We start from the raw sequence: 23884 nt of genomic DNA, 5'->3' as shown, positions 1-23884 counted from the left end.
GTATGTTGAGGAGATACCTTTGGATTTAATTATCTTTTTAAATACCAAAGCCTTTGTTGTAGGTAACAGAGGATTCGACTTTAGAGGAAATTTAGAGGCCAGAAAATGACTAATTTGGATGTGTTGATAGAAACAACCCTTTAAAGAGGGGTGTTTCCGTACTATTTCATTAAAGGGGTTAACACCCAAATCAGAGAATAGATCCGCCAGCACTGTAATGCCCGATCCCTCCCACCTGGCTAGATTCAAAAAGGGGATTTGAGATTCCAACGACTTGAGGGAAATCTCTGAAAGAGGAATCTGAATCTTATGAATCAAGTCATTTCGCCAGACCTCCAGGGAAGCTGACATGGTGGGAACACACGGGGAGAACCGTGAACGGCTCAAATATTCTGCTTCCATCATTCTTCTGACCGAGCCCTGGCGGGACAGGAAATTTTCAATCTGAGCCCATCTATGTGAATTACCTGGACGCCACCATTCCTTTAGTGATTCAATTAGTAAGGCTTTATAATATGCCGATATGTTTGGGGTGCCCAGTCCCCCTGAGTCATATGGGGGATATAACACTTTACCTGCGACCCTGGCCCTTTTATTACCCCAGACAAATTTGTTAGTCAACGATTGAAGTTTCATCAGGGTTTTGTGAGAAATTTTGATGGGTAAGCATCTGAGTACATACAATATTTTGGGTAAGAAAACCATTTTAAAAGGACTGTATCCTGGCCATCCAGGACAACGATATTTTTTCATACCTTCCCAATTCCTTTTCTAAATTTTGGATCAGAGGTTCCAAATTTTCTTTAATTAACATCTGCGATGGTGTCAGCTTAATACCTAAATAAGGTATCCCCCTGTCGCACCATTTGAATTGAAAGGCCCCCTCCAGCACACTCCTGGCTTCCACCGGTACATTAAACGGCAATATCAAAGACTTTGCCGCATTAAGCTTATAATACGACACTTTAGAAAAGTTCGATAATGTGTTCACCACTGCTGGAATCGAAACTACAGGGTTAGAACAGGAAATTATCACATCATCTGCGTATAAACCAAGTTTATGTTCAAATTCCCCAACTCTTATACCAGAAATGGCTATGTTTTTTCGTATAGCTTCCGCCAGAGGTTCTACCACTAAAGCAAAAATAGCGGGAGACAATGGACACCCCTGGCGAGTGCCATTACTTATTTGAAATTTAGATGACAGAAACCCCGATGCCAACACTGACGCATTTGGGTAAGAGTAGAGAGCTAGAATGGATGACTTAATTTTCCCCAAGAACCCGAATTTTGTTAGAACTCTCTCCAGGTATCCCCAGTGCACCCTGTCAAAGGCTTTTTCAGCATCAAGAGACAGGAATGCACTGGGTTCACCCGATATCTCCACCAGTCTAATCAAGTCAAGCATCCGTCTGGTGCCATCCTTAGATTGCCTGCCTGTCACAAAACCAACTTGGTCTGGAGCCACTAAGGCCAGGATCACTTTATGAAGTCTATCCGCCACTAGTTTGGCATAAATTTTAACATCACAATTTAGGAGTGAAATGGGCCTAAAATTACCCGGGGTGTCTGCAGGTTTCCCTGGCTTGGGTAGCGTGATAATAATCGCTTCCAAGTTGTCTGGGGAAATTGACCCTTTATTTTGCCAAAAATTGAAGGTTTTTAACATAAAGGGGGACAGAGTGGATGTAAATTGTTTGTAATATTCGTATGGCAGCCCATCGGAGCCCGGGGCAGAGTTAGACTTAGTCATTTTGATGGCTCCTAGGATTTCATGTGTAGTAAAGGGAAGATTAAGTTCCTCTAATTGCTCATCTGAGACCCGGGGAAGATCCAGGGTGTCTAGAAAGCCCTGTATATCCACTTGAGTCGGCTGTGACGTGTTGGAATCATTTTTTAGATTATACAGGGCCTCATAATATTTCGCAAATGCTTCTGCTATTTCAATGGGGGGAGTTCTGTTGAGACCTCCTTCAACTGCTCCAGCCTCTGGAATCCAGTCAATTTCCCGAATATCCCTGGCATCACCCTCCAAGTACAGGAAACCACTGAAATGGGAGGAAAGGCTTTGCTTTTTAAATCTGTAGGTTTCCTGTCATTTGAGGCAGACCCTCTCTCTCTATGGTGCTGTCATGGGGATGGGAAGAAATTAAATTTTGCCAGTTTTTTTGAGGAAAATGATCCAATATCACTTTTGTGAGTGGCAAAAGTTTGTGAACCTTTATACACCATATGTGGAGTAGTTTTTCAATGTTTTAGCCTTTTCCCTCACCATCTCTAAAGCAGAACTGTGTGCACTGTGAGATATCCTCTCTAAAGCCTGTAACACAAACTTTAAAAACACTGCTGCATTACCTGCCTCAGCTTTTATAATGGATTTCCTGAGTGGCTGTACTATAGGCTGTGATGTGATAGCTGCAAGTCATTATGGGGAAGCCTTGCAGCTGTGCCTGGAGTCAAGGGAGCCCTCTGTGGCTGACAAAATCTTCCCCTAAGGGTAAATGGCACTAGGCTCTCTTTTTTGGGCAATTGCCACAAATTGAATTGCAAATTGTTCGAAATTTCCAGAATGTGAATTTCATGAAATTTTACATGAAGTCAATTATCATTGAATAGATTAGCTGAAGCACTAAATAAAAAATAAATAATTCTTTATTTTTATATAGCGCTAACATATTCTGCAGCGCTTTACAGTTTGCACACATTATCATCAGTCAAGCACTCAAACTTCTCCTGATGATTGTACACTGCCCATAAATCAAACATGCCACGGCATAAGAAAATACTTCTGTCTTCTGTGTCTGCTTACAAGGACTTCTACTTGAGAGGGAAGATATTAAACTGTAGATTTTTCTGGTTTTGAGTCATGTGTGATCATGAGTCAAAGAAAACGTTTGTCGAGTTTATGAGCACATGGCTAGGGAGTTTCATTTTTTGTCATTTGGAAAGTCTGAGTTGCTCCCTCAGATAATCAGAGGAGCCCTGCCAAAGGCTGGTGGGATTTTGGTCCTCAGTCTGCTATGTGTGTAGATGGATGTTGCTGGAACAAATGCATACATTTTGGAAGACTCACATTCTATGAAGAAATTCATAATTTCCTCACCTTACTCTTTCTGTTTCAACCATTTCTGTTGAGATTTCAGTGGTAAGGTGTTCAAATTATGTTTTACACTGCTAATATTGACCTATGTGCTGCTTATTAGTAGCTATTTGGCTCCAGCTGAATGGATCTCTGTGACTATTCATCCATCCTAGCTACCTCTCAGTCATGCTCCACTTCTAACTTACCCCCTTTAATGTGCTCACATGTCCTTCTTCAATCATAATTGCAAAAGGCTCAAACAGTCAAAAGGGGGCTTCATCAGAAAAAATAACTTTGAATGAGATACAATAATTGGACTGCAGAGGAAGTTATTTAGTTTTGGGGGATAGGGGCATGGCTGTAGTGTAGGAAGATGCCTTTGTTGTGAGCTAGGCTCAACAAGATTTAATCTATGAATATCCTTCTTACCTCTCCATCTAAATAAAAAAATCGGCAACAGATTCTTCACAAGCAAGGACTACAACTTGAGCCCATGATTATGCCAATTGAATAGGTTTGAAAATTGCAATCTACTGTCCAGCCTGAGACTAAATTAGTGGCCTCTGATTGTCAGCTTGGAGGTTCCAGAGGCCATGAGAACCAGTCCTATACCCTTTGCAAAGAGCCTCTCTGCTATATGGGCAGAAAACATCGACATCTATCTGCTACTACCAGAATCTTGGAGAAGGACTCATTAGGGTGTGGTACAGGCATCAGGTACAGTCATAAACTTAGGGCACCTATACCATTTTCTACTCAGCAGCACATCATTTGAAGGAAAGAGAGCAGTTTCGTCTAAATGCAGGTACTATGTGATATTGGCTACATTAACTGCAACTCGGTGGGAATCATCCTCCCCAAGCCCTAATTATTATTCATCTATTTTTACTTTGACTATACACATCACAAGTTAGAGTCAGTTCAAAGGCAGCAACTAGATTAATACAAGGGATGGAGGGCCTCTCATATGATGAGAGGTTGGAAAAGTTGGGCTTGCTTAGTTAAAAAAAAATAAGACGCCTTAGGCTACTTTCAGACTTGCGTTCTGAGGCGCAGCGCAGGGCCACCACTAAGCTCTGCCCCTGGCCACGCCTCCTCCGGTCAGCTCCTCCTATGGGCACATGACACTGCAAAAGCGCTATGGAGGATCTTCTATCTCCTGTGGAATCAAACCTCTAATCCGCCAATAGTCAACTTGCTACTCTTCGTGAATAAATAGAGGACCAGGAAAACAATATTTTCAGATGCTACTGTCATGATCCATGCTGGATCAGGACTGATAAAAAGCACAGGTAACCTTTTTTTCCCTAAGCTGTGCTTAAGGTTGTTTTATTCGGACTCCCATGACAGCACCACGAGAGGGGATCCGCCCTTCGGGAACAGGAAACCTACAGATACAAAAAGGGTGGCACCTCTCCCACGCATCAGTTGGTTTCCTGTTCCTGAGGGGACGGGATCCTACAGAATACCGGATCCCAGGCCGGCCGGCTGATACAGGTAGCGAGGGGGTCTCCTACCTCGGCCTGGTGCGGAGCTCCTGGAGGAGGCCACGGTGGCCCAGGATGGGTGGCACGGCGGTGGTGGATACAGCAGGGAGCGGCGTCCGGAGGTCCGTCTCCATATGTGGTAGCCTCCGCCGGTAAGTATGCCCCCGGGGGCTCCCATCTCCGGCGGCGCGATCGCGGAGGTTGGGGGGGCCGGTGCAGCTGCAGGGCGCTGGGGCCGGGAGCGCTCCATGGTGGAGCGCCCGGGCGTCCCGCGTGACTTCCGGTCACTTCGGAGTCGCGGTGACATCAGGGGGCGGAGCCTGGGGGTGCTTCCAGGTCGACGGCGCCACTGCGCAGGCGCGGGGACCCAAGATGGCGGCACCCATCGGGAGGACGCCGGTAAGCGCCGATTCCCCTGCCCAAAGCGGCGCCAGCTGGGGAGGGGGGCCCTATTAGGGGGGAGGGCGCGGCAGGAGGAAATCTGCTGTCCGGAGGAGGGGTATATAGGCAGGACCCTAGATGGGTGCCTTGCCTTGGCCACATTATTGCGAGCAGTAATGGAGAGCGATCAGGAGCAGACCTGTGCCTGAAAAACGTTCTGATAGAGGTTCCAGAATCTGAGAGAGGAAGAGGGTTCTACTCTCCCTTATTCCTAATCCAAAAACCGGATAAAACATTCAGAACGATTATTAATTTACGTTTCCTTAATAAATTTTTGGTTAAACGTACCTTTAAAATGGAGTCCATTAATTCTACAATAAAGATGCTGTTTGAAGGGTGTTTTATGGCGGTCGTGGACTTGAAAGACGCATACTATCATGTGCCCATCCACGCAGATTTCCAGCAGTTCCTGAGAGTGGCGGTATCAATAGACGGTATAATCCGTCATTATCAATATAGAGCCCTTCCCTTTGGTCTCTCAGCAGCGCCCCGGGTATTTACAAAAATAGTGGCCGAAGTTATGGCTCATTTACGGCAAGTTGACATCTTAATTATCCCATACTTAGATGATTTTTTGATTGTGGGAAACTCAGTGGACCATTGTCTATCTCACATAGAAAAAGCTAAGTCCAGATTAGAGAACCTCGGATGGATAATAAATTACGAGAAATCCAGATTTCAGCCCTTAAAGGTCCAGAAGTTTCTAGGCTTGCTGTTAAATTCAGAAGCTCAGCAGTGTCTGTTACCCGTAGATAAATTACAGCAGATACAGCAGCAGGTTCTTCGGGCAATCGATAGACCCTCCATGACCCTCAGGCAGGTCATGTCCCTGTTAGGCTCCCTAACCTCATGTAACCCAGCGGTCAAGTGGGCACAATTCCACACTAGGGCCCTTCAGAAAGACATCCTGGTTAATAGCAGAACCTTAGAGGACTTCTTGCAGGGTCAAGTATTGCTAAGCCCCTCTATTACATCTCTTAGGTGGTGGCTCGATGTCGGAAATTTAGCCTCGGGGGTGCCCTGGGTGATACAGATAATCCGCGTAATAACCACAGACGCTAGTCCATGGGGTTGGGGGGCCCATATGGGGGGCATAGTGGTACAGGGACAGTGGGACTCCGATGCTGAGACCTCATCTAACCAGAGGGAGCTGCTGGCGATTGAATTTGCCATTAAAAAACTCATTATGTATCTACAGGGCCATCATGTGAGGATACTCTCGGACAACCAGGTAGCGGTAGCCTATGTCAACCACCAAGGTGGAACCCGCTCCAACGCCCTGATGCGGATAATGGAACGTCTCTTTAAGATAGCAGAGAAAAATTTTCTATCTTTAACCGCGCTCCACATCAGCGGAAAAGACAACAGGAAGGCAGACTTTCTAAGCCGCAGGGCCCTAAAGCAGGGAGAATAGGCTTTAAACTCAGACATCTACAACCAGATTGTCCGCAAATGGGGTCAACCTGAGGTGGACCTCTTTGCCACCAAAGAAAACAGGAAGGAAAAAACTTTCTGTTCCCTAAATCCCAGGGAAAATCCAGTGGCCGTGGACGCCCTCCTAATAAAATGGGACTTCTCGCTGGCTTATGCTTTTCCGCCTTTGAACCTTCTACCTCTGGTAGTGAGGAAGATCAGGGAAGACGGGGCAAGAGTCATATTGATTGCCCCCTTCTGGCCCAGAAGGACTTGGTTTGCATGGTTGTGGACCATGTCAGTAAGCGATCCCTGGGTACTGCCCAACCTTCCAGATCTCCTCTACCAGGGGCCAGTCAACCACCCACAAGTAGCGGGACTCCATTTGACGGCATGGTGTTTGAGAGGACACTATTGAGGGATAGAGGTTTCTCAAAAAATGTAATCAATACACTCCTAAAAAGTAGGAAACAAACCACCACAGGTATCTATGCTAGAACCTGGAGGCGATTCCTGTCCACTTTTGAGTTTAATATCAGGGATGGAATACCCGTAAAACAGATTCTAGAATTCCTCCAGAGGGGTCTCGAGTTGGGCCTTTCCACTTGTACATTGAAAGTACAGGTTTCCGCTTAAGGGGCCCTATTTGCATGTGACATTGCCGGTAACCATTGGGTGGCGAGATTCATTAAGGCAGTTACCAGATCGAGACCCATACTCAAAGATAGGTGTATACCTTGGGACTTAAATTTAGTCCTGGCAGCCATGACAGAAAAACCGTTTGAACCTCTGGATTCTGCTTCACTAAAAATGATATCACTTAAGACAGCCTTTTTGGTAGCAATAACATCTGCACGTAGAATAGGCGACATACAGGCACTTTCCAGATTGCCCCCTTACACAGAATTCTTACAGGATAGAGTAATCCTAAGGCCAGACCTGGCATACCTTCCCAAGGTAGCATCACATTTTCATAGGACACAAGAAATAGTTCTGCCTTCCTTCCTCCCTAATCCAACCAATCCTAAAGAACAAAAACTTCAGGCTCTAGATGTTAAGAGATGCCTACTTAAATATTTAGCAGCCACAGATCCTTGGAGGAAGGAGAAAGCATTATTTTTATCCTTCCAAGGTCCCAGGAAAGGGTATAGAGTGTCAAAGCGCACATAACGAGGTGGATTAGGGAGGCTATCTCTCTTGCCTACACAGCAGGTGGCGGTCCGGCTCCACAGAACCTGAGGGCGCATTCCACTCGTGCCATGGCATCATCCTGGGCAGAGAAATCGGGAGTATCAATTAACCAGATATGTAAGGCGGCCACCTGGTCATCTCCTTCCACCTTTTTTAACCACTATCGGTTAGACATGGGTGCCTCCTCAGATCTCACCTTCGGGCTAAGGGTGCTGCAGGCTGTAGTCCCTCCCTAAATTAGTTTACATCTCTGTAATTCTCTCGTGGTGATGTCATGGGAGTCCGAATAAAGTATTAAGTTACATACCGGTAACGGTATTTTTCGGAAGCCCATGACAGCACCCTTAGATCCCTCCCTTGTTCACGTATAAGGGTGCACCCCTTTAGAGGATTGTTTTCGTGAGTTCACGTTATGTGGGAGATGGTTTAAAGAATTGTAAATAGGGTAGATAGGTTGTATATATTGTGTATATGCCGTGTACTAACCATGGTAGCCTCTCAAGCTCTGTAATCCAACTGATGCGTGGGAGAGGTGCCGCCCTTTTTGTATCTGTAGGTTTCCTGTTCCCGAAGGGCGGATCCCCTCTCGTGGTGCTGTCATGGGCTTCCGAAAAATACCGTTACCGGTACGTAACTTAATACTTTTTGCCCCCGGTGGCCATTAGGATTATTGCACTGTGGTGTCGTTTGCTCTAAGTTTGCCACCGGTGGTGGTGAGCGTCATTGCACTCTAGTTTCTTTAGTTAAATGCACATGATTATAATGCAGATGTGATTGCTGGCTCTGCTATAAAAGAGTCACAGGTGTTGCAATCAGTGTTGGTGATAGTGTTAATTTCAACCATCCTTGGTGGAGGAAGGAGCTGGAGAGCGTTCCTTGCAGCCCTGTCTTAGCCCTGGTGTGAAAGGAGTCATAGGGGATTTCCTTGTAGCTCTGACAGAGCTTGGTGGCAGCGATTCAGGAGGAGAGCTGCATGCTGGTGGTGGACTCTGTTGCCAGGTGCAAGTGCAACAGAGTAAAGCTAAGTGGTGTCTCCCTGTTTGTGTTTTTCCTTAGTGTGTATTAGTACAGCGGTGGGGCCAGTGCCTGCGCCACCCAGCTCCCTAGCAAGGGATAGGTGTAGGGTGTGCTAGGGCGACAGGTTCCTGATCGGCGCCCGGTGCGGAACCAGCATAGGGAACGTTAGGAGCATTAGGGACACTGACTCAGGGGAGTGCAGGAGGTCTCCCTGTCCCCTTTCCCTATCGCAGGGCCCACCGTTGTAACTGTTTCCCTTCCCTTTGGCTTGTTGTTTTAGTTACCGGCCTGCGAGCTGTGTCACACAGGACAGTATCACGTGCCGCGTCCTGTTGTTCTATTTACCGGCCTGCTGGTCACACAGGATGGGTCCACGTGACAGCTACCTGCAATATGTGTGTCTTAATTATTGGGAAGAGGGGTGAGACACACAATGCCTCCTGGAGAATCATTTAATCTCCACCTATGGCCAGGATAGCTAAAACTCTATGTTCAGAGATGAAAGCGTTCATCACATCTCTACCCAATTCTTGCCCACAGTGGCTTAGCCTTAAATTGGGACAGTCCAGCTGGATCTGGGATGGTTAAAAGCTATGTTTATTGCAGAAAAATGCCTCATTCTACTCTTGAATTTATCACTCACTTTCAGTTCCGTTAGAATTTTTCTTTAGTGAAGACAGACTTTTCAGCTCACAGAGTGAGGAGATGATAGTTGCTGCTCATAAAAATCCTAGGTGGTGTTATATAGCAATCACTTACACATAAAATAAGAGTTACACTTTATTGCTATGATTACCACATTCTGAAAATAGTTTCTCCTTTGTGTGATTTCTCTGATGTTTAACAAGACGCAATTTTTCTGCAAAACATTTCCCACATTCTGAACAAAAAAATGGCTTCAGCCCTGTGTGAATTCTTTGATGTCTAACGAGCCCTAATTTCTCTGTAAAACATTTTCCACACTCTGAACAAAAAAACGGCTTCTCCCCTGTGTGAATTCTCTGATGTGTTAGAAGAACAGCTTTACTACCGAAATGTTTTCCACATTCTGAACATGAATATGGCTTCTCCCCTGTGTGAATTCTCTGATGGGTAACAAGATGTGATTTCTCTGTAAAGCAAATCCCACATTCTGAACATAAAAATGGTTTCTCCCCTGTGTGAATTCTCTGATGTCTAGCAAGATGTGATTTTTCTGTAAAGCATGACCCACATTCTGAACATGAAAATGGCTTTTCCCCTGTGTGACTCCTCTGATGTCTAATAAGATCTGATCTTTGGAGAAAACATTTCCCACATTGTGAACATGAAAATGGCTTCTCCCCAGTATGACTTTTCTGATGTCTAACTAGCTGTGATTTATCGTTAAAACATTTCCCACAGTCTGAACAGGAAAATGGCTTCAGCTTTACATGAAGTCTTTGATGTGTTACAAGATTTGATTTATCGCTATAACTTTTCCCACATTCCACATCTAAAATTGGCTTCTCTCTTGTTTGACTAAACTCCAGTCTATCAAAATGTGATTTAGTACTATGATTTTTCTCACAATCTGGAAATGAATACGGCTTCTGCCCTGTGAGTGCTCTTTGATGATCATCACTCTTTCTGGGACTTTCACTTTGCTTAGCAGTCTTTGCTGAACCAGATAATCGGACATATATAAAAGGATTAGATGATAGATCTTTGCTGTGAAGGGTTGATGGTATATTGGGGATATTGGCTTTCTCTTCATATGTATGTTGCGTGATACCACAATCATCGTCTTTAAAATCTGAAGATATCACATATCCCCCTGACCACCTGCCACAGTCATCTGTCAAAAATAAAACTCTATTATTTTTTAATAATTTAACTTTACAATTATATAGATTATTTTATAACATTTTTATATAGAACATTTCCATAATAAAGAATTTTTAGATGGTGTCCATCTCACAGCCTGTCTGGAAAGTATGGATGAAGAAAAGGAATCTTTCCTTTCATAGTTTTCGCAAATGTTTTGGCAATGATCAAAGATACACACTACATCTGAAATGTGCAAGTATTTGTGAACCGCACAGCTTTGTGTCCATGGATGTAACTACAAATAAAAGCTTTGATACAAAAGAATCCTTCCTGGGACTAGGAAGACGGAATATACACTAAACAACTGAAAGCACACACATTGTAAAAAAACGTAAAATTGTAGCAGCCAGTAACTGAGAACAATCTGTAACTTCTCGGCATTTAGTGTTTACTACTCACCTGGGTAGTCATATATAGGAATCTCCTCTTTACACCACTCATCACCCCTCACATATGTCTCTGTAGTATTAATATGGGTCAGACCTTCACCCTGAAACAAATATTGTAAAAGTCACAGATGGAGAAGTCACGTCTATGATCAGCTCTAACCCTGCCATCTCCACCGTTCTCATTACACAAGTATAAAACATATAATACTGGTGGATAAAACAAGACTGAGCACAAGACCTTCACAGCCATCTACACATCATAGGGGAGATCTCATGACACCTTCTCTCCATCTACCTGATGATCCTGAGGAACACTGGGATCTTCTTGTTTACATTCCTCTGGAAGAGGACGGGGACATCTCTCTGGTGTTGTCCTCTTATGGGATAGAACTGGAGGAAACATAATTCATTCTTTACATATAGATAATTATAGGCCGTGTATATTTAGTCCTGTTTCCTACCTGGTGATGTGATGGGCTGGGGAACCTCCATCATGACGTCCTTATACACATCTGTGTGTCCTTGTACATACTCCCACTCCTCCATGGATAAATAGATGGCGACATCCTGACACCTTATAGGAATCTGACACATACAATAATACCGTCAGCCGCCTGATCCCTTCCTAGTGTTACTATATAATGTCCCAACATTCCCAGCAGTGTCACCTCTCCAGTCAGCAGCTCAACCATCTTGTAGATGAGTTCTAGGATCTTCTGGTCATTGATGTCCTCATGTATAAAGGGGTGAGATGGGGGCCCCATGATTGGGCTCAGGGGTCTTCCCCAACCCTCAGACACGGGGGCCTGACAGCGCTCATTAGAGGTCTTCTTCACTACTGTGTAATCCTGGTTATGGAGAGACACAATAATAAATCTCACTACAGACATTTCCAGAGTCCTCACCTCTCCAGTTCTGTCCATCTGTTATTCAAAATAGATGAAAATTATGTAATGTGGAGTCATCAGAATCTCTCACCTCTCCAGTAAGCCGGAAGAGGATCTCTAGGGTGAGGTGTAATATCCTCTCCACCAACTTGTTTCTGTCTCTATCCATCCTTAATGGGTCAATTAGAAAAATTCTCTTATATAGAAGATCTCCACTGAGAGGATGGATCCGATATTGTAGGGACCTGAATGGGGAGAAGATGAGCTGATGCAACATCATAAAGAATCTCATGTAATAACACAATTACAGGAGATATAATGTGTAGACCTCATAATCCCTCTGTAAACAGTTATAGGTCACTGATCATCTCTTACTGGCATCACCACTGCAAACAGAGACTGACAGAGTCCATTAGGGCATCAGCGCCGGAGTGGTGAGAGATTTGACATGGATTTAGATGTTTTATTCAACAGCTTTACACTTGTAAGTAACTAGACATGAGCAAATTGCATTTGCCTCGAAATTCACAAGCAACGCAGATTCACTACAATACATTGTTTTGCAATCTATTTACTTGAAGTCAGCAAAATGGCAGCAACATAGCCACTAATTTTGCTGGATTCTTTTAAAAGCCTGGAACGGATTGAAAAATAAAAAAATATATACTGTAGTGCCCCGGGAGCACCGTACGCAGTGAAGAGGCAGTGACCCACAAAATTCAAATACAAAAGTCTCTTTAATGTGTTTCCTCACAGCATTAAAAAGTCCAATCCACAAAAGTGCATATAACTTCAGTGCATATAATTAGCATCCATTTCACCATTTGCAGAATATATATTATATGGCATCCTTCATTTTACAGACACTAAACACGCCAGTCTTCCTCTGACTATTTACGGTACTTGGGTGTCTACGCGCAGTATCCGAGACTCTATTCACACAGCATTACATGTTGCAGGCACTACACACGCTAGTCCTCCTCTGACTAGTTCCTGTGGGTGTCCTGCACTGCTGCATCCCAGTCTCTGTTCACACAGCATTACATGTTGCAGATACTACACACACCAGTCTTTCTCTGACTAGTTCCTGTGGGTGTCCTGCATCGCTGCATTACTGTCTCTTTACTCACACAGCCATACACAGTCCAGGATATCCTCTGGATCGCAGCTGGGCACCATAACCACCTGTTTTGCAATCGTTACACACGCCAGTCCTCTTTCGGGCACAGGACATTCACCGCCGGTTCACCTCCAGGCACAGGACTGTCCACATCCGAGACCAGTTACCGTGGACGGCTTGCATTGCTGCGGGTGCCAGGCTATTCAGCTGCCCTGGCTGCTGGCTCCACTGGCCTGTGCTGCTTAACACACACAGCCAGCACACTGCATGCCTCTGCTCTGCACATCAGCATACACCAGACTGACACTGATTCTGCACCTGACACACCCATACCCCTTACGGCAGGGATTTTATCACAGAACCTGTGGCCTTCAGCCACATGGAAAACCCATGGTCAGTGGTGCAGTATGGAAATGAAATGGACTACATCACTGACCTACTGCAGTCAGTTTCCAAACACCTATTCCAGAGCCAGTGTTTCCCCATGTCTGTCTTGGACAATAACATATCCAAGACTACACTTGTTTTTTTTATTATTATACTGCATTCCAGTCACCACTTTACCTGTGACTGCCATGCACACCTATGGTCTTCATACGTCTCCATGCGTATCCTGGGGAGAACATACAGCGCCCCCTAGCTGTAACGGGTCACTGCATCACAATACCTACTTTGACCTTCTCCTGTTCCACCTCTTCCAGCTCATAGCCTGGTCCCCTTCAGGCTTCTTCTATCCAGGTCGGTACTTCTTTTCTTAAGTGCCTTAGTCGCAGATTAGACCTCAAGCAGTGTCATGGTGCCACCTGACACCTAGTGATGTTGCATTGAAGAACAAAGGCAAAACTGAAGAAGACCATAACCAAAGGGATGTAGCCAGTGGTGGCCTGAGTGGGAACCAGTGGCCGGACAAGTTTTTTTTTTAAGCGTGCGTTAAAAACTCATTTGTTCAGACTGGCCTATCGCCTCAATGCATTAACGTAAATATCCCTGTGTGGCTCATTTTTAAATTTTTTACCACAACCAGGTTCCTCTCATCATGTTCTCACATGCTTTTTGCATTTAATAGCCCTCTGTGTCTGTACTGTTACATATTTAGACTGTTAACTGGTTCACGCAGCAACAGGAACACCCGATTCTAACACTAGGGAAGGTCCAAACCATAAAAACAATAAAAGCAATTGTTACCACCCAACTTTTGTGTCTCCCCTTTTCCATTATAGATTGTAAGCTTGCGAGCAGGGCCCTCATTCCTCTTGGTATGTGTTATGATCTATGTGATTATTGTTATGCTGTAATGTCTATCGTCTGTACAAGTCCCCTCTATAATGTAAAGTGCTGCGGAATATGTTGGCGCTATAGAAATAAAATTATTATTATTATTTTTTAATATATTATTATTGTTTTATTTCTTTTCAAGCAATTGGGGCACATTAAACTCGCACTGAATATATTTGATGCAAATTGAATTTCATGCCCGAATTCAAGAAAAAAAAAAAACATTGGACTATCAACAGATTTGCTAACTTCTAGTCCTAATCCACTGGTTCGGAATTAGTTATACCCAGAACTATAGAGGTTTGTCTTTCTCTTCAAATGGTTTAGAAGTTTTTAAAAAAAACCAAAACACTTCTGTTCACTGTCATTCCATATGAGATCGCTGTCTCCCCAATCACTTTGATGAAGGTTTGAATGTGTAACGCCAGGTTATCTGTGACAGCGATGCAAGAAACAATGGCTTTCTCACTTCCGATTGGCAGAAGAGAAGAGCAGTGTGCTGTGATTCATTTTTTGTGGTCTGAGGCTATGTCTGGATCCGATATTTATCAAAGACTTTGTGTATAGTATAGAGAAAGTGTTTTGTCGCGAAGAAGTTTGTATGAATGGAGAAGTTTAAGGAGGGTCACACAACTGTAGGCCATGAGGGAGAAGACGGATGCCTGTCTATGAATAATGACACCATTAAGTGTACATGTTGTAACAATGCTACTCCCTTGTGAGCGATCTGAGTTATCACAGGAACTATTTCTATTAGGCTATGTGCGCAGGTTTCGGATTTGCCTGCGGACATTTCTGTGCGGATTTTGCCTCTCTTTGCAGAAAGCGCAGTTAAAATGCCGTACAGATTTTATGTGGATTTGATGCATTATTGATGCGGATTTGTAAGCTAAATAAAGATATATTAAAAAAAAAAAAATTGTGTTGTAATTTCCTTGTTCATCCTCTTCTTTTTCATTCTCCACAGAAGACCATAATATCATTACATACCATGTTCAAGTATAATGTTTACACACACAAAACAAATATAAGTGAATATTATATACAGTATGTGTATAGATATTAGTGATGAACGAATATACTCGTTACTCGAGATTTCCCGAGCATGCTCAGGTGATCTCCGAGTATTTGGATGTGCTCGGAGATTTAGTTTGTGTCGCCGCAGCTGCGTCATTTGCGGCTGCTAGACAGTCTGAATACATGTAGGGATTTCCTAAAAACAGACTATCCCCACATGTATTCAGGCTGGCTAGCAGCTGCAAATCATGCAGCTACAGAGACAGAAACAAAATCTCAGAGCACATCCAAATACTCAGAGATCAGGAAATCTCGAGTAACGAGCATACTCACTAATCACATATATGTAATTTTCATAACCAGCAGAGGGAAAGCCGATGGCTGATGTTAATATTCTGGGAAGGAGCCAATAGCCATAAAGGTTCCCAGGCTATTAATATCACCTCACAGCTGTTTGCTTAGCCTTTACTGGTTATTTTTCAGGGGACCCCCAGAAAAAAATTGACATGGGGTCCCCCTATAAAATTGAAACAGCAAAGGCTACGCAGACAGCTGCGGGCTGATATTAATAGTCTGGGAAGGGGCCGAGTATACAGGCTAAAAATATCAGCTCTCAGCTGCCCCAGAAATGGCACATCTTATAGAGATGCCAATTCTAGCACTTAGCCTAGCTCTTCCCACTTGCCCTGTAGCGGTGGCAAGTGGGGTAATATTTGTGGGGTTGATGTCAACTTTGTATTGTCCGGTGACATCAAGCCCAAGGCTTAGTAATAGAGAGGCGTCTATAAGACACCTATCCATTACTAATCATATAGTTATATGGTAAATAAAGACGCAGCAAGGATAAAGTCCTTTATTTGAAATAATCACACAGACTCCTTTATTGAATCTTAATTAACCATACTTAATGAACGCCTAATCCCCGACTCCCTCGTTTCCTGCAACAAAAATAAAATAATAAACCAACATATAATACTCCCGTCCGACATAATTCATTTATCGAGTGTCCCACGACGATCTCACGTGTAGAACAGTTACATCGGGAGATGTGACTGCTCTACCCGGCCTCCAGTGAGACTGGCTTAGTGATCGGACCCAAAGAGTACTCGTAAATGGCTGCACATCCAGTTGGAAGAATGTCTCAAGTCAGGTACCACAGGGCTCTGTTCTGGGCCCTGTATTGTTCAACATCTTTAGCAATGATTTAGATAAAGGAATTGAGGGTACACTGATTAAATTTGCTGATGCCACAAAGTTAGGAGGGATAGCTAATACTAGAGAAGAGAGAGAGAGGATTCAAAAAGATTTAAATAAACTGGAGAAGTGGGCAGCAACTAACAGAATGGTTTTTAACAGGGAAAAATGCAACGTACTACATCTGGGTAATAAAAATGTAAAAAGCATATACAGAATAGGGCTAAGCAATGGCATATGTGAAAAAGACTTGGGTATACTAATTGATCATAAACTGAACATGAGTCAACAGTGTGATGCAGCAGCAGAAAAGGCAAATACAATTCTGGGATGTATTAACAGAAGCATACAGTCTAGATCACGTGAAGTCATTATTGCCCTCTACTCCTCTTTGGTCAGACCTCATCTGGAATACTGTGTCCAGTTTTGGGCACCACATTTTAAAAAAGACATCAACAAACTGGAGCAAGTTCAGAGAAGAGCGACCAGAATGGTGACCGGTCTGCAAACCCTGTCTTATGAGGAACGGTTACAGGATTTGGGAATGTTTAGCTTGCAAAAAAGAAGACTGAGAGGAGACTTAATAGCTGTCTACAAATATCTCCAGGGCTGTCACATTGTAGAAGGATCATCTTTATTCTCATTTGTACAAGGAATGACTAGAAGCAATGGGATGAATCTGAATGGGAGAAGACACAGATTAGATATCAGAAAAAACTTTTTGACTGTGAGGGTTATCAATGAGTGGAACAGGCTGCCACGAGAGGTGGTGAGTTCTCCTTCAATAGAAGTCTTCAAACAGAGGCTGGACAGACATCTGTCTGGGATGATTTAGTCCCTTCCAACTGATGATCAGCTGATACAGGAGCTAATCACTCCTGCAGTGTCAATGTATCGCTGGAGGTCAGGCAGAGCAGTCACATCTCCCAATTTGACTGTTCTACATGTGAGATCGCCATGGGACACACGGATTACCTGGACTACGGTGGACAGGGAGCATATGTTGGTTTATTATTTTACAATATTTCTTACAGACGAGGGCATCAGGGATTTGGTGTAAGGTGAGTATAATGGGTTTTTATTTTAATGTAAATATGTATGTAGTTTTACTGTGAGCACAGGTGCCGGCAGATTATACTCCAGAGAAACAAAAGAAAGGGGGCACCACCGAGTAATTTAAGGGGATCCAACCTAGACCTATATAATTGACAAAAAAGAGAGAAAGAAATAGGCCACAAACAGGGGATCACCCTGGATAGGAAATAGCATATATGATACAAATTTTATTGAACACAGCAAACAACTGCAAAAAAAACTTAAAAACGTTAAAAATGGTCACACATGTGACACATACACAGATGATGCAATGCTCATAATAGAGCAACCTACCTGCTACCAACTAACACCCTCACTGAGAATGATACCTGTAACCCTAGGTCCATGTAAACAAGATTCTCAATAGGAAAATTAGTGAGCCCACACATAGATAATATAGATCAAAAATGAGTCAGAAACATCAATAATGTAAAAGTATAGTAAACAAATGATGCATTTCCAACAATAAACAATGCATAGAATAATGTAGACCCAAAAGGAATCCTGATCAGTATGTGGTGTACAAGAGAGATAGAAATGTACACCAAATAAACCACATGTATACATAGAGATACCCAGCCCTAGATCAAGTATAGGGAACAACAATGACCAGATCAACCAGACCATTAGGGGCTAGAGGGGGTCTAGGCGGACAGAGAATTCTCCATAGCCACCCTCAATGGATACCACATACGCCAGTCAGCACAATACAAAACCTATGTGGAGTGAAGTGGAGCAGGTAAGGCCAGAGACCCGACGCATGTCGCCACTCTGGGTGGCTTCGTCAGGGGTACTGTTTACTGATTGCCTGTCAGCTGTATCAATATATATGGTTGCACAATTAATGACTAGAGAGCAGCTGCGCCACTGCTTACCATAAACAGGTTAATATCCAATGTAACTGAAAATCAGCGGTTAGTCACTGGTCGATGGTTATGGCTGACAGCTCACAATGCTGGCGTGTGACGTCACAGAGTGTTAACTGCGCAGGCGTCTGCATGTGATAAGATTTGATTTTATTGGATTACACGCTGGAGATTTTTTTTTCATTTGTATTTTTGATACATACATTTTAAAATGTCTTGAATAATAGAACAGATTTTATTGGATTACACGCTGGAGATTTTTTTTCCTCTTCCATTTTTCATTGTGAACCTCGCCTCTGATCAAGGCGGCTCTGTGCGTACTCAGAGAAACCTGCAGAAGACTGGTGAGCTGACTATTTTCCTTTTCCCCTTTACCTATGCTATTGATACAAACAAGATGGGAATGTCCAGCTGTCATACCGATCAGAAAGGAGATGGGTTGTGTCCCAGAGATGAACATGCTTTGGTCCGACATGTGCATATCAACAAAAGGACAAAAGCAAAAGACCTTTTGAAGATGATGGCGGAAGCTGGTAAGATTGTGTCAATATCCACAGTGAAACGAGTACTGTATCAACATGGGCTAAAAGGCCTTTCTGCCAGGAAGAAGCCATTGCTCCAAAAGAAACATAAAAAATCCAGATTACATTTTTGGAGGCATGTCCTGTGGTCTGATGAAACTAAAATTGAACTTTTTGGGCATAATGACCATCCTTATGTTTGGAGGAAAGAGGGAGCAGCTTGGAAGCCTAAGACCACCATCCCAACTGTGAAACGCGGGGTTGGCAGCATCATGTTGTGGGGTTGTTTTGCTGCAGGATGGACAGGTGCACTTAAAAAAATAGATGGCAACATGATAAAAGAAGATTATGCGGCAATACTGAAGAAATATCTCAAGACATCAGCCAGGAAGTTAAAGCTTGGGCGGAAATGGGTCTTCCAAACGGACAATGACCTGAAGCGTACTGCCAAAATGGTAACAAAGTAGGTTAAAGATAACAAAGTCAATGTTTTGCAGCGGACTTCACAAAGTCCTGATCTCAAACCTATTGAAAATTTATGGGCAAAGCTGAAAAGGCAGGTGCAAGCAAGGCCACCTACAAACCTGGATCAGTTACACCGCTTTTGTTAGGAGGAATGGGCCCAAATTCCAACCAACTATTGTGAGAAGCTTGGTGAAGGAGATCCCATCCCAAACATTTGACCCAAGTCATTCAGTTTAAGGGCAATGGTACCAAATACTAATGAAATGTATGTAAACGTTTGACTTTGCAGTAAGTAATAAAAATGCATTAAAATATTTTCTCTCTCATTATTCTGGCATTTGGCAAATATTAATGGGTCGCCCTCCCAGGGCTGCGGGGTTACTCGGTACCGGGCCGGTCTCGGCGGGTGGTATGTCACAGCAGCGGTGGCCCTGGGCGCCCAAGTAATGGCGGGATAATGTGGTTAATGGAATAGTTCGTGACGCCACCTGTGGTGTTCGGCAAGTGGGATGTTAGGCCAACGCTGCAGACAGATCCTCTGGGACAGATGGTGTGGTGCAGCAGTGATGTTATAGCCCTCCACAGGCAGGGCTGTTGTCCCAGGGCAGAATAGGTGAAGTGACACTTAGATGGTGTAGTGTCCGGCGCAGGGGATGCAGCAGTGCCAGGCAGGCGGACGCAGGAAGGAATGGAGGACACCAGGGCATGTCGTTCGAAACCTTTACTCACAGTCTGCAGTGCCCGCTTCCATGCCGTGTCCTCCGGGTTAGGGACTCAGTCAACCTCCAGGCAAGATGGAATGCTCCAACACTCCGCCAACTTATGTACCTTTCTGAACGTCTCCTCTATAGCGCCTTTAAGTGTGAAGATCTCCTAGTACTGAGTTACACTGGAGTTCCTCCTATCCGATATTCCCAAGAACTCTACTTGTACGGCAGACAGCTGTAGCCTGCTTCGGGGACTCCTTACTCCTGAGTCCCGGCTCTCTATCCGTGTTGCTGTTGTGCCCCAAGTCTTAGATGGGAGTAGTGCATTTACAGCCCACTACTCCACCGGTGTCTGCTGCAGAACCATTAGTGTCCATACAACCTCAGGGACTGGGCCCCGACCTTGCGCTTAGAACTTCTAGGCAGGGTTCTCTCCTAACCCACGTCCTCTGTGTTCCCTCTTCTCCTATGTTCCGTACTTGTCTTTCTTTCCTATGGAAGCTCAGGCTTCAGTTCAATGTCTTTCCCTTTCTTTCCTTTCCCGTGCCAGCAGACCTGGGTCACAAAGCACTCCTTCCTCCATCCCTCTTCCAGGGATCTCCTTCCCTCACTCCTCTCTGAGTGACTTCCTCCCTCAGACTCTCCCATCTGACTGACCTGTAATCCTAAACCTTCCCACTCTTTTATGTATCATCAACTCCACCCACCTCCCAGCACGTTTAGTGTCCCGAGCAGGGAACCACCAAAGGTGCTCTGCTTCTCTCTAAGCAAGGAGCCGCAATGTGGTTTTGCTGAACTACTCTATTGTGTGGGGTTGGAGTGTGGTCAGGAGTTTCCACCTTACCTGGATGGTGGGGCACCACACCTTAGGAGAAGGTGCAGTACCTCTGTGGCGACTGAGCCTCAGGGGCACCACATTAATAATTATGGTAATCCTAATTGACCTAAACTGGGAAAGGTTTATTCTGATTTCATGTCAAATTTTGAGAAAAATATGCATAGGTGTCTTTTTATATAATATATGTAAACTTCTGGTTTCAACTGTATATATTTAATTGCCTTAAGGGCACACTAGAAAATACGCTATATACACAATGGTTATACCTCTACAATGTTCAGGTATGCAAATAAAGGTGAGGTACAAAAGATATAAGCAGATGAATCATGTCAATTACCGGTTTGATAGTTCACCATGTGTGCTGGGGTGCATGAGGTGCCAGCCGGTTCCTGTTCATTCCAGCACACTACTCAACATGGCCCCCATTTAGAACTGAGCAGCAAGCATAACAGAGAGAGCACATGGCCTTACCCAAGCTTTTATCCCCTTGATTAGTCACTCATTTTTTCCATCCCCGGGATGGTCCTTGTCCCACTCTCCTGGGGGGTTTAAGCTAAATCTCCCAAAACCTATAAAAGATCATATCATAACTTCCCAATGGAAGGTCATAGGGCAGTGGTTCTGTCACCCCATTACACTTGGAGACCAAATATGGCTTTGCTACCTGGCTTCTACTAGCCATTCTGAGTATCTTTCCAAGCTGTGGCGCTAAAACAGATCAAGACACTCAAAAGCGTTTGGCCCATTCCAGAGATCTCGAAAATGCAACAGCTGTGTGGTTACGACGTACGATAATTCAATATTCTCCTTAAATCTCCTTATGAAATCCTATCTGACAGCAGCCCTACCATCCCCCATAGGCTCTACTTGATTGTGCACCTGTGTCTGGGCCTGTTTCACCCATGGTTGCTGGTCTGGCAGTCTGGAGGTCAGATCTGAAATGTCAGGATGTTGTCCGTCCTGGTTGGCCTTTATCTGCGCTTGCCCTTCTGGCGCCATGGGAGTGATTCAGAAATGCTTCAGGTACGTTTGTATTTAATATAGTCTTGGTTTTAATACATTTAGGAAGCTGTAATGGCACAGCGTATATAAAAAACGTAGAGTAAGACTGCCCCGTATGAGAATGCCGTGACGTGGCGGGTGGCTCAAATAATCGATCAATTGTTTGCTAAATGTCTCATTTTAAAGTACAGTTAGAAATCAATATGTGCATATGCACTTTATGTATTGCGTGCTGACCATAGGCAGCGCTGGCTTCTCCCCTTTTTTATTTCATAACTCACTAAGGTTTCTTCTCCCCCACAATCAGTAGGCCCGTGATACAAGGGCCCAGCACCCTCACATTAATATCTATACATGTATATATACCCACACTCACATACACAATAAGTGTACACATAAAGAGACTTACTTTACAGCACAGTCACTAAGCGCAAGATAAAGTGTCCACTAAGTACAGCTGAAGGCAGCAGACGCCTCCCACCATCTCCGCCCCACAGCAAGGAAGGACCTAACTTCCTGTTATGGGAGGAGGCAAAGAAGAGGAGGAAGTAATGGAGAACTGGGGTCACAGTGGAGCTGCGAGCACTGGTATAATGGGGCGCTATCTCCGGGAATGGAGGGGTTACTGCCCCCTGTGCAGCCCAGTAATGGGGAATCTCCAGCACCTACCTCTACCTGCAGGGGGCGCTATCTCCAGGAATGGAGGGGTTACTGCCCCCTGTGCAGCCCAGTAATGAGGAATCTCCAGCACCTACCTCCACCTGCAGGGGGCGCTATCTCCGGGAATGGAGGGGTTACTGCCCCCTGTGCAGCCCAGTAATGGGGAATCTCCAGCACCTACCTCCACCTGCAGGGGGCGCTATCTCCGGGAATGGAGGAGTTACTGCCCCCTGTGCCCAGTAATGGGGAATCTCCAGCCCCTACCTCCACCTGCAGGGGGTGCCATCTCCGGGAATGGAGGGGTTACTGCCCCCTGTGCAGCCCAGTAATGGGGAATCTCCAGCACCTACCTCCACCTGCAGAGGGCGCTATCTCCGGGAATGGAGGGGTTACTGCCCCCTGTGCAGCCCAGTAATGGGGAATCTCCAGCACCTACCTCCACCTGCAGAGCCGCACACCACATATATGGCTGCTCTGTGCGCACAGGACCTGGGATGAGGTCACAGGAGGGGAGGAGTCAGGGGTCACATGATCAGGGGCCTCAGTGTATGCAGGACTCTGCTGTGCTGGATGTCATGGTGCTGATGAGGGGAAGTTTCTGTGTGGGGTCAGGAGGGGTTTACAGGGGGGATGTAGCAGAGCCGTGTGTGTACGAGGTGTACGGAGCAGAGCCGTGTGTGTACGAGGTGTACGGAGCGGAGCCGTGTGTGTACGAGGTGTACGGAGCGGAGCCGCGTGTGTACGAGGTGTACGGAGAGGAGCCGTGTGTGTACGAGGTGTACGGAGCAGAGCTGTGTGTGTACAAGGTGTACGGCGTGGAGCTGTGTGTGTACGAGGTGTACGGAGCGGAGCCGTGTGTGTACGAAGTGTACGGAGAGGAGCCGTGTGTGTACGAGGTGTACGGAGCAGAGCCGTGTGTGTACGGAGCAGAGCCATGTGTGTACGAGGTGTACGGAGCAGAGCCGCGTGTGTACGAGGTGTACGGAGCAGAGCCATGTGTGTACGAGGTGTACGGAGCGGAGCCGTGTGTGTACGGAGCAGAGCCGTGTGTGTACGAGGTGTACAGAGCGGAGCCATGTGTGTACAAGTAGTACAGAGCGGAGCCGCGTGTGTGCGAGGTGTACGGAGCAGAGCCATGTGTACGGAGCGGAGCCGCGTGTGTAGGAGGCGTATGGAGCGGAGCCATGTGTGTACAAGTAGTACAGAGCGGAGCCGCGTGTGTGCGAGGTGTACGGAGCAGAGCCATGTGTACGGAGCGGAGCCGCGTGTGTAGGAGGCGTATGGAGCGGAGCCATGTGTGTACAAGTAGTACAGAGCGGAGCCGCGTGTGTGCGAGGTGTACGGAGCAGAGCCATGTGTACGGAGCGGA

The 23884-nt window shown here is 45.1% G+C and overlaps 2 protein-coding genes across 3 annotated transcripts in view; both read right to left on the bottom strand.

Annotated features, from left to right (window-relative positions):
- The window catches only part of LOC141051054 (uncharacterized), a 176487-nt gene that overhangs the window by 32962 nt on the left and 119641 nt on the right, over positions 1-23884 (bottom strand). The window lies entirely within an intron of this gene.
- Positions 9399-23005, bottom strand: LOC141051057 (uncharacterized). Of its 2 annotated transcripts, none has more exons than XM_073547888.1 (7): positions 22866-23005; positions 11847-12000; positions 11537-11716; positions 11330-11453; positions 11164-11258; positions 10879-10969; positions 9399-10447 (listed from the first exon to the last, which is right to left on the bottom strand). In XM_073547888.1, exons 1-7 carry the CDS (start codon positions 22976-22978, stop codon positions 9405-9407), a joined length of 1800 nt encoding a protein of 599 aa, XP_073403989.1. In that variant the 5' UTR covers positions 22979-23005; the 3' UTR covers positions 9399-9404. The 2 variants fall into 2 exon arrangements, with proteins under 2 accessions (XP_073403989.1, XP_073403990.1); XM_073547889.1 differs by lacking the exon at positions 22866-23005 and adding an exon at positions 22265-22360.

This window comes from Dendrobates tinctorius, unplaced genomic scaffold (genome assembly GCF_039654945.1).
Source record: "Dendrobates tinctorius isolate UK_male_01 unplaced genomic scaffold, ASM3965494v1 ptg000155l, whole genome shotgun sequence".
Lineage (NCBI taxonomy): Eukaryota > Metazoa > Chordata > Amphibia > Anura > Dendrobatidae > Dendrobates > Dendrobates tinctorius.
The sequence above is the reverse complement of the archived record's forward strand: the minus strand, read 5'-3'. Positions and strand labels throughout refer to the sequence as shown.

Bases quoted from the DNA above. Each gene is read 5' to 3' on its own strand.
- LOC141051057 (XM_073547888.1), bottom strand. From the start codon at position 22,978: ATGTGGTGTGCGGCTCTGCAGGTGGAGGTAGGTGCTGGAGATTCCCCA. The intron at 12,001-22,865 runs GTAGGTGCTGGA...CTCCCCATTCAG, and splicing joins AGCGCCCTCTGCAGGTGGAG to GTCCCTACAATATCGGATCC. The intron at 11,454-11,536 runs GTGACACTGCTG...TGTATGTGTCAG, and splicing joins TTGAGCTGCTGACTGGAGAG to ATTCCTATAAGGTGTCAGGA.